Raw genomic sequence first — 12,918 nt, 5'->3', positions numbered from 1 at the left:
GACAAGTCAACAACCCGTTTATACCTTGTAGTTTATTTCCTCCTTCAGCGTAGACTCTCCCTCAGCAAAGTTTTCGTTCTCTTTCTGGTTCTTTGCAGACTTTTTGATGAGGTAGCTAACATACGAAGATAGTAGCGAATATAGTAGCTAAATTGATTATTTATTAGCTAGCTAGCAGAGACAAAAAAAATGGTTGTCACTAGTTACTCGTTACAGCCCCAAAGTCAAAATTGTCTATTTCATAAAAATTCATGAAAACAGCCCCTCTGAATCAAGAGAGGTGCGAGTTGCTGCCTTCCGGGACCCTTTGCTTGGGACGTCCCTACGACCCTGGATAGCACCAGAAAGGAAGAGGTGAGGTGAGAGGGATAACTGGTGCCACAATCTGTCTTTGCCAGCAGGTGTAGTTTTCTTTTCGCTCACCAAGCGAGTTGTTTTTGTATCAAGGTCAATGAGAGTGTCGAATTTGGTTAACAAAACATGTAATGGCTTATTTGAACGAATATAATTTTCTTAATGAGTTGGTTGTTACCAATGGCGATTTTGTCATGTACATCTTGGTGGGGCAAAAAAAAAAAAAAAAACATGTGGGATGCATGCCAGCAAAGCCACTACACAACACAAAACAATACATGAATTGCATTATAACGGTGATAAACAGTGCCCACAATCTGTTAGGGCCTACATAAAGCTGTCCCAACAGCAGAGTCCCAACACCTTACCACTGCTACAGTTCATTCAGACTAATTTACAGTTCATTCAGACTTGCTTAAACAAATGTGTTATCTCCTGACAATTGAGATGTACAAATACGTCCGACAAGCAGATAAGATGCACTGTACCAGTCAGAACCATAGGATAAATAAAGGGGGCATATAAACAGACAATGAAAGCTCTTACAAAATTAAATTATTAAATTTCTCTAAAACAGGTTATAGGCTATTTGTGCACCACCATGTTAGAACAGTCGGTGAAATTTAGAGGTGAAAATAGACTAAATTATTAGGGTAAAGCACATTGAATGCCGTTTGGGTCTTCGCGTGTCAAAAAATATACGTCATATAACACTATTTCACGCATTAAATTAAGCCTTTAATTTGACACGTGAAATGACAACATTCTATTCAAGAATGTTGTGTGTGCTGAATTTGCACGTGCAAACCAAGCACCACAACTACTAACGCTATGTTTACAATACCGCGTTGGTGAAAATAGACCAAATTATTAGGGTGAGGTACATGAGCTACTAACAGTTTACTACACAACATACACTTAGTATTACTTTCTTAGCTACAGTACACATTTCTCTCTTGCATATGACATTTATGCAGAAGCATTCAATACATTTTTGGACTCACCTTGTGCAGGTGGCACGGGCCTTTGTAGGCAAATTTTGTCATCAAAGTCTGGCATTCTCTGGATTAATGGCGGGAACTTGGAAGAGAAGAAAAACAGCCACTCCATTGAATAGCAGGCTAACGTTGGTGGTTTCTTTGCAACGCTTGCAGTTAGCCACTGATTCCTTCCAAACAACTCATTGCTGAATTTGCGATTTCAAACTTGTGTAATCTTTATGTACAACGGCCGATGAGCACAGATACGTTTTTTATCTATAATTTCTCTTCATTATTTCTCTTCATATGACATGAATTAAAAATGATTGTCGATTTGATGACAGAAAGCACTGAGCTAGGCCGAAACACCTGCATAGGAGCTGCCTTACTGAAGAAAGCAAAAACAATACCATGTTTGTATGCAACTTTATTAACTCAATGAAATTTTTTTATTTTATTTTACATTGTTTGCAAACTGATATGTGACATATTAATGCCAAAATAACAAGCGAACAGGCAAGCCCCCCCAAAATAAACAGTTTTTTTTTTAAATATAATGAATCTTAAGGATTATATAACAGCTTCAAAAGACCAATCACTATAGGCAATTATATGCTCGCCCAAATATCAAGACGCTATAGCTGGTTTCCCTGTTTTTACTGGAACAACCCCACTGATGAAGAAATAAACTAATGTCACAAATAGTCTTCTTGAATCAATTTAATGCCTCGAGCAAGTCAACTTTTTTTTAATCACACCAGTTTTTAAAAACCCTCTGGAACAAGTAAACACTGTACAAAACAAAAATATATATATTTTTTTGAAAATGTTCATACAAAGATATTCAAATGAAATAGACAAAGATAGTTTTAAATAAAATGGAGATACTTATGATAAATTAAAACCCATTGTTCATGGACCATGGTTCACCAATGTCAAAAAAGGTCCTGTCAATCATCTCCGCTCTCTTTTGGAGTCTTCTTCAGCTTGTTCTTCAGCTCATTCATCATCAGGGGATTTCCAAATCTGGTAGATATATATTAAACAAAAGGTGTTATAATAAAAAGAGATTGACATTCATGTAGGAGATATCTCCATATAAAAGTGATTTCAAACAAGAAATTAAGAGAATCTTGTAGAAAATAGTTCAATTGATTCCCTACCCTGGGTGCCTAGGCGGTGTCCATTTAGTTTTGCGCTCCTCTTGCGTCTCTTCTTTCCTGGGAGATTCATCCCTTACATCTGGCTCGAGCTCAGATTTCTGTTGAATAGATGACATTGCCAAATCAAATTAAGAGTCAGAATAATAAACATACTACTAGACCTATTCAAAGGTTGAGCTCAAAAAGTGCAAGTATCTGATTGGTACCTGAGGGATATTTTCGGTCTTTCTTAAGATGGGGGGCCCTGCACCGAGTCCTGAACAACATCATAGCAACACAAACAACAAAGAAAGATATCCATTCACACTTAAATCTGGGCATCATCCATTATCTGTCATAGAACATTGTGTCACCAACGATAACAGAATGAAAGAACACATAACTTACCAGGCAGTTTGATTCCGATGCCGCCCATACCCCTCATTGGTATCCCTGTTGGGCCTCTGACTGGAATGTGTACGGTGGGTTTTGAAGGGGAGGGGGTCAAAGATGGCATATGTAGAAGAGTACGGGGATCCCTAGGTGGACGGGCATGTGGATTCTTGAGGGCAATGCGAGACTTTTGAGCAGTGAAGTCCAAAGCGGAGGCATCAAACTGCAATGGTATGATAAACAACTGATTTAATAACAAGTTTTCAAATTCATAACATCCTTTTAGATGAAGCTATCAAGCTTAATTCCGATAACATAAAAATAAGCGAAACAAATCCAATAAAATATATGAAATAGACTAACGTTTGCTTTATCTCTTACGATTAGACATCACAATCGTGATGTATTTGATTACATTCTTTTAAAGGGATACTTCAGGATTTTGGCAATGAGGCCCTTTATCTACTTCCCCAGAGTCAGAGGAACTTGTGGATACCATTTTTTTAAATGAGGAAGTTGTGGATTTTGGCCTCATTGCCAAAAATCCTGAAGTATCCCTTTAATAGGGAAAGTATTATCATTACCTGAAGCTGAAGACTTTGGTCTACATTTTTGGTTCCTGACGGGGAACTGAATCCTGCTTTTGCACCCTCCCCTCTGTTTTCCTCTGGTAATCCTGCATCTGTTTCCACAGTTTCCCCAGACTGCCCAACCTGGGATTTCTCTATTATTCCATCGTCGATCTCCGGTAGTTGACCCTGTGATCCAAAATCTGTCTGCTTCGATAAAACAGGCCCTGTCTTCACAACTTCCTCTGTTACCAAAGCCTCGATCTCATCGTTTTCCCAAAATAATCCTACCTCAATTTCCAGTGATTTGTTTGCCGTGTTATCTCCTGCCTTCTCTTTTAACACATCCTCTGTCGCCTCTGAAAGTTCAGCCTCTAGTATTATCAGAGCCTTTGTATTTTTCACTAATTCTGTGTCTGACACATCTGTTTCCTCTGATAATCCAGCATCTACGGTCTCCTCTGATAATCCAGACTCTATCTCCACATCTGGTATTTCTGTGTAAATATCCTTTAATCCAGCCTCACTGTCCACTGATTCTTCAGATAATCCAGCCTCTGATATTTCAAGTGATCTGGACTCCAGTGACTTGTCTGAGTCCGTATCCATCTCTACTGTTTCCACCGACAGCACAGTCTCTGTTCTCACATCTAGTATGTCTTCTTCTATGTTCTTCTGTAACCCATACTTGGTCTCTACTAAATCAGTCTCTATCTCCTCTGAAAATCTGACTTCTGTCACATCTGTGTCCTCTGATGAATCAGCACCTGTTCTATTCATTTTTTCCAATCGCTCTATCTTTGGCCTAACTTCCTCTGGTAATTCGGTTTCTGTCCTCACTAACCCAATTTCTGTCTCCACTGTATCCCCAGCCTCAGATTCCACTAATTCCTCTACGTCGGTCTCCACCGTTGGCTCTGTCTCAATACTCTGTCTTTTTGTCTCTTTGTCTTTCTGTGATCCAGACTCAGACTCAGATAATTCCTCCAATAATTCAGACTCAATCGCTGTCATTTCCAGAAAAATTCTGGCCTCTGTGTCAACTATTCCAGACTCTGTTTCCTCTGATGGCGATTCCTCAATCTTCATATCAAGTATTGCTGCGTCTGTCTCATTCATGATTCCCTTTTCGGGCTCCAATGTTTCCCCACCAGACCCTGGCTCCACTAATTCTTTCATTAATGTAGCTTTTATATTATATTTTTCCTCTGATAAATCATCTTCTGTGTCCTGTGATAGTACAACTTCTCCACAAACCATTTCCTCAAATAATTCGGCCTCTATTTCTGTCGAATCTGGTAATCCAGCCTCTACCATTCCCTGTGATTTAGTCCCAGCCTCAGATGATTTGTCTGATAATCCATTGTCTGTTTCCAGTGACTCATTAGATGACACAGCCTTTGTCTCTGTGAGAAACACAGCCTCTGTGTGAATTGATGATGGGTACAATGTCATGTTCATTGATAATCCTGCCTCTGTCGTCACAGTTCTTTCTGATGATGCAGTTTCAGTTCTCACATCTGGTATTTCTGCCTCATGTTTTTTCACTAATCCAGATTCTGTCTCCAACATGTCCCGAGCCTCAGATTCCACTAATTCCTCTGTGTTGGTCTCCATTGACAGCACAGTCACTGTCCTCACCTCTGGTGTGCCTACCTCGGCCCCCTTCTGTAACCCTTCTGCCACAGTTTCCCTTAGTAATCCAAAATTGGTATCTGCTGATTCCTGCATTGATCCAGACTCTGTCTCATCTTTGTTCTCTGGTGGCACAACCCCGGTCCTCACTTCTGGTATTTCTGCCTGTGTCTCCTTCACTGATTCAAATTCTGTCCCCACTGTCTCCCCTGCCTTCGACTCCATCCATCCCTCTCTAAACTCTGCCTTTATCTCCTCTGTCTCTTTGTATAATCCAGCCTCTGTCCTCAGTGTCTCATCTGATAAACAAACATATGTCTCTGCGGCTTCCTCTGACAGTCCTAACTCAATCTCCATCGGTTCGTGTGATTCAGCCTTTGTCTTCGCTAGGTCCTCTAGTATTTGAGTATCTGTTTCATTCAGTGATACAGAATCTGTTCTCTCCATTCCTCCCAGTGATTTCGCGACTGTGTGCTCGTCTACCACTGTATCAGAGGCTTTCTCAATATCCTCACTTTCAAATAATCCTTCAACAGTTTTCGGGTCTTCTTTCCCTTCCATGAGTTCACTCACTGGTGAATTGTCCGATTTAAAACTAGTTCCAGTGTTCTCTACACCTTCTAACCCTTTGGTATCACTTTTGGTGTGTGCTTCTTGTAAATGGGTGGTGTTGACTTCATCGCCGCCAACTTCCAGGATCTTCGGTGCCGTATTCTCGTCTAACTCTTTGCCATTGTTGATTTCAGGAATTTCCTCTCGAGTTTCTTCACACGCTACACGTTTTGGCTCCTGAGCCACAACAAGGTCCTCACATAGCCCAGGGGAAATGTATTTTGCCACGCCTCTGATTTCCACTCTATTGTCAACCACTGAAATACGTTTTCCCTCCACTTCATTAAGGGGGTCTTCGTCTTCCTTTGAAATCTTGTCTTCCTGTAGTTTATTTTTCTCCACTACAACATTTCTCTCCTGATAAAAGAAAGTGTCCAGTCCAGTCACTTTATCTTTCACATCCTCTGCCTCTGTATCCGTCTTCGTCCCAATACCGAATGCAACGTCTTCTATCTTGTTACTGCCCCCGTCCTCAAACACTTTGGATCCATCCTCTGATACCTCTTCTTTTCTTTCCTCTAACACTGTGCTGTCAATTCTTTCAGTGTTGCCCTCCATTCTCTGCTCGTCTCTAACAATAGTTATCTCATCATTTGACACAAAGACTCTTTTGTCATAGGCCATTGGCAATTCCAACTCTGCCTCTGAAACAAAGATGTCCTGGCCTCTTCCCAATGTTCTGTCTTCGTCTGATAATCCTCCACAAAGTGGTCGTGGGTTGGGGTCATTTTCTTGATCAAACCTCTCTATAGTTCCTTCATCAAACTTCAAACGATTGTCACCATATTCATGTTTGTTATTGTTTTCTGAGACTTGGAAATCATTGTACGGTCCAAAGCCCCTGTCCAATATCTCTTCCTGTTCTCTTCTGCCCATCTCTTCTATTGCTCTATTCTCTTCCTCTCTCACCTCCTTCCTCCCAAGTTCTTCCATGTCCATGCCATTCTTCACTTCATCACCATCTCGACTCAGTTTGTCTTTGATTACACACAGATCATCGCTGTTCTCCCCTCCCGCTGAGAATTCTACTATTTCTGCTACTTTCCACCCTCCTTTGCCTGTCTCCATGAAGAGTACTTCCGTTTCTTTCTCTCCATCATTTTCATTTAATTTTACCATGGTTTCATCCTCTGTACTTTGCACATCGCGTTTCATTAATCTGTCCTTATTTTCCTTGTCTCCATTCTTATCCAAAAGTGTGGCAGGTTCAACACAGGCTGATGTAAGGTTTGGGGACTCTATATCAAAATGTATTTTTCCATCTCTATTGTTTTCATGTTCTTCTGTTTTGGTTCCTTCTTCACCACAGTGGAATTCTTCAGTAACTTCTTCAGTAACTTCTTCAGTAACTTCTTCAGGGATTTCTTCTTCCTCCGCTTTTCTTTCTGCCACTGCACCTCTTAATCTATTTGCTTCAGCACAGTTGTAACTGTCAGTCTGTCCTTGTCCTCCCTGGCCCTCTGACCTTTCAGATGTCGGCTCTCTAAATAAGATCGGGATCCCAGTGACTACCATTGATTGGACCCCTTTCCCCATATTTAATTCTTCTTTAGTAACATGCTGGATTGTGCCTTTATTTTCTGTTAGGTCCACCTGCCCTTGTTTTATATCATGCCCCTCCGGGGATGATTTGCTATCACTCCCTCTGTTGGATTGTCCAGTGTATTGCACATTGTCTCTGCCGAGGCCTGGACCAATGATGACATTACACTGTTCCCAGGCAACAACAGATCTTGGTTTCTTAACCTCAGAGCCTGTTTCAAAAGTGACCTCAGTTTCCTTTATCTCATTTTTCGCACCATCTCCATGGTCGTTTGTTTGTTGTGCAGCAGTGGCTTCCTGTCTTGAGCTTGTGTCATTGTTAATGGGCTCTGGGCTTAGATACCTCCCCACAACTTCCGTAAAGTAGTTCTGTTTGTATGTGTGAGTGTGAGTGTGTGTGAGTGTGTGAGTGTGTGAGTGTGTGTGTGTGTGTGTGTGTGTGTGTGTGTGTGTGTGTGTGTGTGTGTGTGTGTGTGTGTGTGTGTGTGTGTGAAAGAGAGAGAGAGAGAATTACTCTATGTTAATGTCATTTACTTCCTTGTCCATATATGATAACATATAACATAACATTACATCAATCCAAGTACAGTGAAATAGAGTTAATGCAATCATTATGTTTTTCTCCTCCTTGGGGAAGTTCTCAATTCAAACTAATTGTTCATCAACAAATTATGAAGTAGCCTAAAATATATCCATTGTAATTGTAACAATAGGAAATAATGAACCAATCACGGTAGGCTATAAAAATAGTCCTGTAGTAAATTCATTCAGGGCAGAAACTCACCCAAACTGTCCAGAAAGTCCTCCCAGCACGAGTGAGGGGGCTTGCTGGTGAGTCCATCTTTTGGTGTTTCAGTGGCTTTTTTCGATAAGATAATACACTTCTCTTTAGAGTAGACTACAACAAAGTAACTGCAACCTGAGGTAGCCTACTTCTTCTTGATAGGCCTATTAATTATTTTGTCAAACGAGGACAAAAAAAAATCCCATTAGTAAATTGTCAAATAGACCTATTAACTTCTCCAGAGGTCTAAACGCGAGCAAATGTAAATGAGAATTTTGGTAACAGCTCTTATGTAGTTCCTGACGCTGAGATGTCCGGTTACGCGTCATTGCGTTAGTGGAAACCAAGACTGTTCTCAAGGCAGGCCTGGTTGCAGTTAGATATGTTCCAGTCACACCAGGGACAATTGTAGCTAACCCTAACACCTTTTCCTATCCTTAACTTAATTATCCTAACCTGTCACGTTAAAATGATCCTAAACTGCCATGAGAACAAGTCTTGGTTTCAACTAATGTGATACAGGTATACAGCAGGAAGATGATAACGTCGCGTTCAAATTGCTACTCTAAACTTGGAAACTCGTATGACAAGTTTAAGCAAAGATGATCTATTATATTGACAAGATGGTCGAGTGACTTCTCTAACAATGGAAATATATGTATTCAAATATGGAAGACAGGCGCGATCAGGTGGGACCATTCTAGCCAATGAGAGGGCAGATAGGCGTGTGAAGACTGGCACAACTCCGATACAAGGTAGTTTTTTCCAAAGTTGTCGAAATGCCACGTGCATCCATTTATATCATTGCATTTTAAACAAACTAACCATTACGAAACTTATATTTGATCAAATAAGCATCATGTAGAATATTAGCAATTACATTTATTCTTAACCAAATTTGCCGCTGCCATTGACCTCCGCCCCAAAATAAGAATTTGTATATGGAGTAAACCCTCTCTCCTCTCCTCTCTGGTTTAGTCACGTCGCACCCTCATCATTGCAGGAAGCGCAATAATCAGGCACTGGTTTCCTCATAATACACATACAACCAAACGTTAGCGGTAAAACCTGATAATGGTTCCGATTGTTTTGACCATGTAATTCTCGCTCAGACAAGGTGAGTTCGCAATATATTCGCCTCAATTTACTCTACATATTCTAAATGGAAATTAGCAACAAAGAAGACCTCAGCAAGACAACACATTCCTGCAAGAAGCTCCTGAACCTCATCTCTCGCACACTGTCAGCTACACTTCACCAGCGCGATCTGTGCCCAAGCCATTAATTTGTCCTCTTTTTCTGTCTAGCGAGCCAATAAGTTTGTTTTACTTAGCCTCAATAATTGTTTATACAGGATGTTGCCTTTGGTGTCTATTTCAGACCTTATGGCATAAGAGCATTAAAAGGGTAAGTCTGCCATGTTGAGAAGTGCAGCTATAGTGAAAGGCAAGTTACTTGTTTGGTGTGGGCCAGCATGAGAGATACAGTTTATCCTGTGTCAGTGAGTGTAGCTATTAAGTTAAGTTTGAGCATCTTAGCAATATAATGTCTTCTATACAGCTGTCAACATTCTACAATGAAAGAGCCAATTAATCAGTGGTATAATCATTAACCAGAATACCCCGGATACCAGAATTTGATGAGTGATAACTCAGTTTTATCAGTTTAGACATTCAGCCTGTATTATAGTTTTATAACCAGAGAAAAATCTTCAAAGGCACAGTATTTATTTATTCGGAGTGGTGCATGCATTCACACAGTCTTGATTTATGGGATCCTTCCCAATATACGATTGATATGTCATAAAATCCCAAATTCTTACTTAAAAGTTACTTACTTGTCCTCATATTCTACAGCTGTAATGTCATCAATCAAATCAAACGTATTTATATAGCACATTTCTTACAACAAATGCATTTCAAGGTGTTCAGTCGTTGGATGCGGTGTTGTCTATAAAGTGGGGCACATATACCGAAAAGGAGGGCATCAAGGCATTCAAAATGTCTACAGGGATGGAAGTGCTGGAGTCATGGCTCTGGGTCACAGAGTCTGGGATCCTGCAAGCCTCACCGGATGGTCACAGCAGTGGTGAAGGTCAAGTGTCCCTATGGTGCAAGCAAGGGACCTTACTGTTTCAGTATGATATGTTGGATTAAGGAATAAAGACAGAAACCAATGTCAAGTTCAATAGCCTTGTTCATGCATTGTACAAATCCCTACATGTGGAGTCCGGGGAACAGTCCAGCTCGTTGATTACCTATCAACTAGACTCCGTAACACTTACCATTGAAGAGGCAGTGAAGTCGAAGGATTTCTATATCAAGGAGGGAGGGTCTTACCACTTCCGTGAAGACTATCCTTACTAGCACCAGGTCCAAGGACAGCTCCACATCACTGGAAGGAATACATGCTTCTTTGTTGTGTGGACCACCAAAGCCTCCATCACCAGCCCCATTAGCATGACTACCTCTTAGACTCACATTGCTCCTCCTGTTTGCCTATTTTCAGGGAAGCCAATGTTCCAAAAATACTCCACATTGTTCATACACACACACAATAGGCTCCCAGAATATATGTTATATTCAGTGGCGACCCGTCATTCAGGGTCGCTACTGTGAGGATTCTGTGTTATGCACTATAGCCCTTACCATGTCATATGTGATGGAATATTATTTGCTGTTGGCTTGTGTGGGTATATGTGTTGTGCAACATAGCTGTCTTGAGACATTATTAACAGTTTCAGAGCCATGGGCCTTTCTCGTGATGGAAAAATACAGAATAACATGAAGACAGGAACTGTGCAATGAGTTGTGGGGGCACATTCAGAACGTAGTGTTGCGAGAACAAACAGTCTTTTGTTAGATAACAGGAGCAAGGTGTGAGATAACTGTATTGAGTGTGTGAGCGCATAGATATTCTACACAACTACAACGACTGACCGCTGAAGCGCTTAGGGGGCTGGGACCAGCTCGGGCGGTAACAATCAACGATAGGCTGAGTGAGTTTAAACCACGCCCAGTCTCTACTCTGACAGGTCGGCTCGGAAGCAGGAACTACTTCTGTCAAGAGTATATTATAATAACTTTGTCAGGAACAAGTCAGTTCTCTGTTTGCCCTGCGAGGTGGGACAGAGAGGCCGTATATACGAAAATTGCATTTACCACTTATTGCTTAGCTAATAAAAAAATACATAGAATAAAATCAATGACTCAGTGTCATACTTATCCTGATACCAGATTTGATTGACGCAACCCTAACACTACCCACCTATTTTAAGTCCCACACTTTCAAGTATTTTTTTTAATATTGCCTGTTTTGCTTGTTATTTTGGCATTAATGTGTCATTGAGTTAATAAAGCCCCATATACACATGGTCTCTTTTTTGCTTTCTTGAATAAGCAGCTCTAAAATGCAGGTGTTTCAGCCTAGCTTAGTGCTTTCTGTAGTGGTGCGGATAGCCAGCAGAAAATACAGAATGTTTTCTATCATGATTGAATCAATTTTCTGTCACTCATGGGACAGTACATCATCCCCAATTATAAGGTTAGAGCTAAAAACAAATGTAGCCCCTTGTGTGCTGCCATATAATTATATTAGGAGTGCCCATCCAAGAAGGATCAAGATCATTGGCCACAGATATAACGTGATTTGATGTCATTCTTTCTACAGTAGCTTTGATTGGACTCATATCAACATCTTACTTTCAAAGTCTTAGTTAGCAGTCATCATCAGTTGTCATCAAGTCCACAATCATTTTTAATCCTTGTCATATGAAGAGAAATAAGGAAGAGAAATTATAGATAAAACGTATCGGTGGACATCGTCCATTGTACATAAAGATTACACAGCACGTTGGAAATCGCAAATTCAACGATGAATCATTTGGAAGGAACCAGTGGCTAACTGCAAGTGTTGCAAAGAAACCACCATGTCAACATCATACTTCAAAAATCTTAGCTAGCAAGCTAGCAGTCGTCGCCATGAATCAAGTCGATAATCAAATCCTTTTCAATCCTTGTCATAGGAAGAGAAATTAGAGATAAAACGTCTTGATTCTCATTGGCCATTGCACATAAACATTACACAACAAGTTGGAAATCGCAAATTCAACAATGAGTGGTTTGGGAAGGAATCGGTGGCTAACTGCGAGTTCAAGACAACAGGGAACTCTGAGAAAAACAAGCTGCTACTGGGAAAATACGTTTTGAATGGTCATTCAAACCTGTATAGTAAATCCGGCATCTTTCTCTTTGATGACAAAATTTGCCCACGAAGAACCGCCTCACCACTTTCCTGTTCAAGCACATCACAACGTGAGTCCAAACATGTCTTATGCTGCTTCATACATTATATAGGATGCCAGATAGTATTACTTTAGCTACAGTATACATATCTAAGTGTATGTTGTGTAGTAGAGGTTGACCGATTTAATCGTCATGACCGATTTAATTGGGGCCGATTTAAAGTTTTCATAACAATCGGTAATCAGCATTTTTGGATGCCGATTACGGAACGGTTCCGTATTTCACTGAAAGAATAAACATTTTGTTTTTGAAATGATAGTTTCCGTATTTGACCATGTTAATGTCCAAAGACTTGTAGTTCTGTGTTTATTATATTATAATTAAGTCTATGATTTGATATTTGATAGAGCAGTCTGACTGAGCGATGGTAGGCAGCAGCAGGCTCGTAAGCATTCATTCAAACTTAACTGCGTTTCCAGCAGCAATTCGCAATGCTTGAGGCACAGCGCTGTTTATGACTTCAAGCCTATCAACTCCTGAGATTAGGCTGGCAATACTGAAATGCCTATTAGAACATCCAGTAGTCAAAGGTTTATGAAATATAGAGAGAAATAGTTGACGCGTCATAATTCATATAATAACTACAACCTAAAACTTCTTAAG

The 12,918-nt window shown here is 40.4% G+C and overlaps 1 protein-coding gene across 1 annotated transcript; it reads right to left on the bottom strand.

The window, feature by feature from the left end:
* Nucleotides 1-1,743: 1,743 nt before the first annotated feature.
* On the bottom strand, nt 1,744-8,297 carry si:ch211-136m16.8 (uncharacterized). The gene is made up of 6 exons (XM_064944964.1): nt 8,012-8,297; nt 3,454-7,596; nt 2,885-3,092; nt 2,704-2,753; nt 2,498-2,595; nt 1,744-2,360 (listed from the first exon to the last, which is right to left on the bottom strand). The coding sequence occupies exons 1-6, from the start codon at nt 8,066-8,068 to the stop codon at nt 2,285-2,287; spliced, it is 4,632 nt and encodes a 1,543-aa protein (XP_064801036.1). The 5' UTR covers nt 8,069-8,297; the 3' UTR covers nt 1,744-2,284.
* Nucleotides 8,298-12,918: the final 4,621 nt, after the last annotated feature.

This window comes from Oncorhynchus masou, chromosome 29, assembly GCF_036934945.1.
Source record: "Oncorhynchus masou masou isolate Uvic2021 chromosome 29, UVic_Omas_1.1, whole genome shotgun sequence".
Classification (NCBI taxonomy): domain Eukaryota; kingdom Metazoa; phylum Chordata; class Actinopteri; order Salmoniformes; family Salmonidae; genus Oncorhynchus; species Oncorhynchus masou.
Note: the sequence above shows the minus strand (reverse complement) of the source record. Positions and strands in the feature narration are given on the sequence as shown.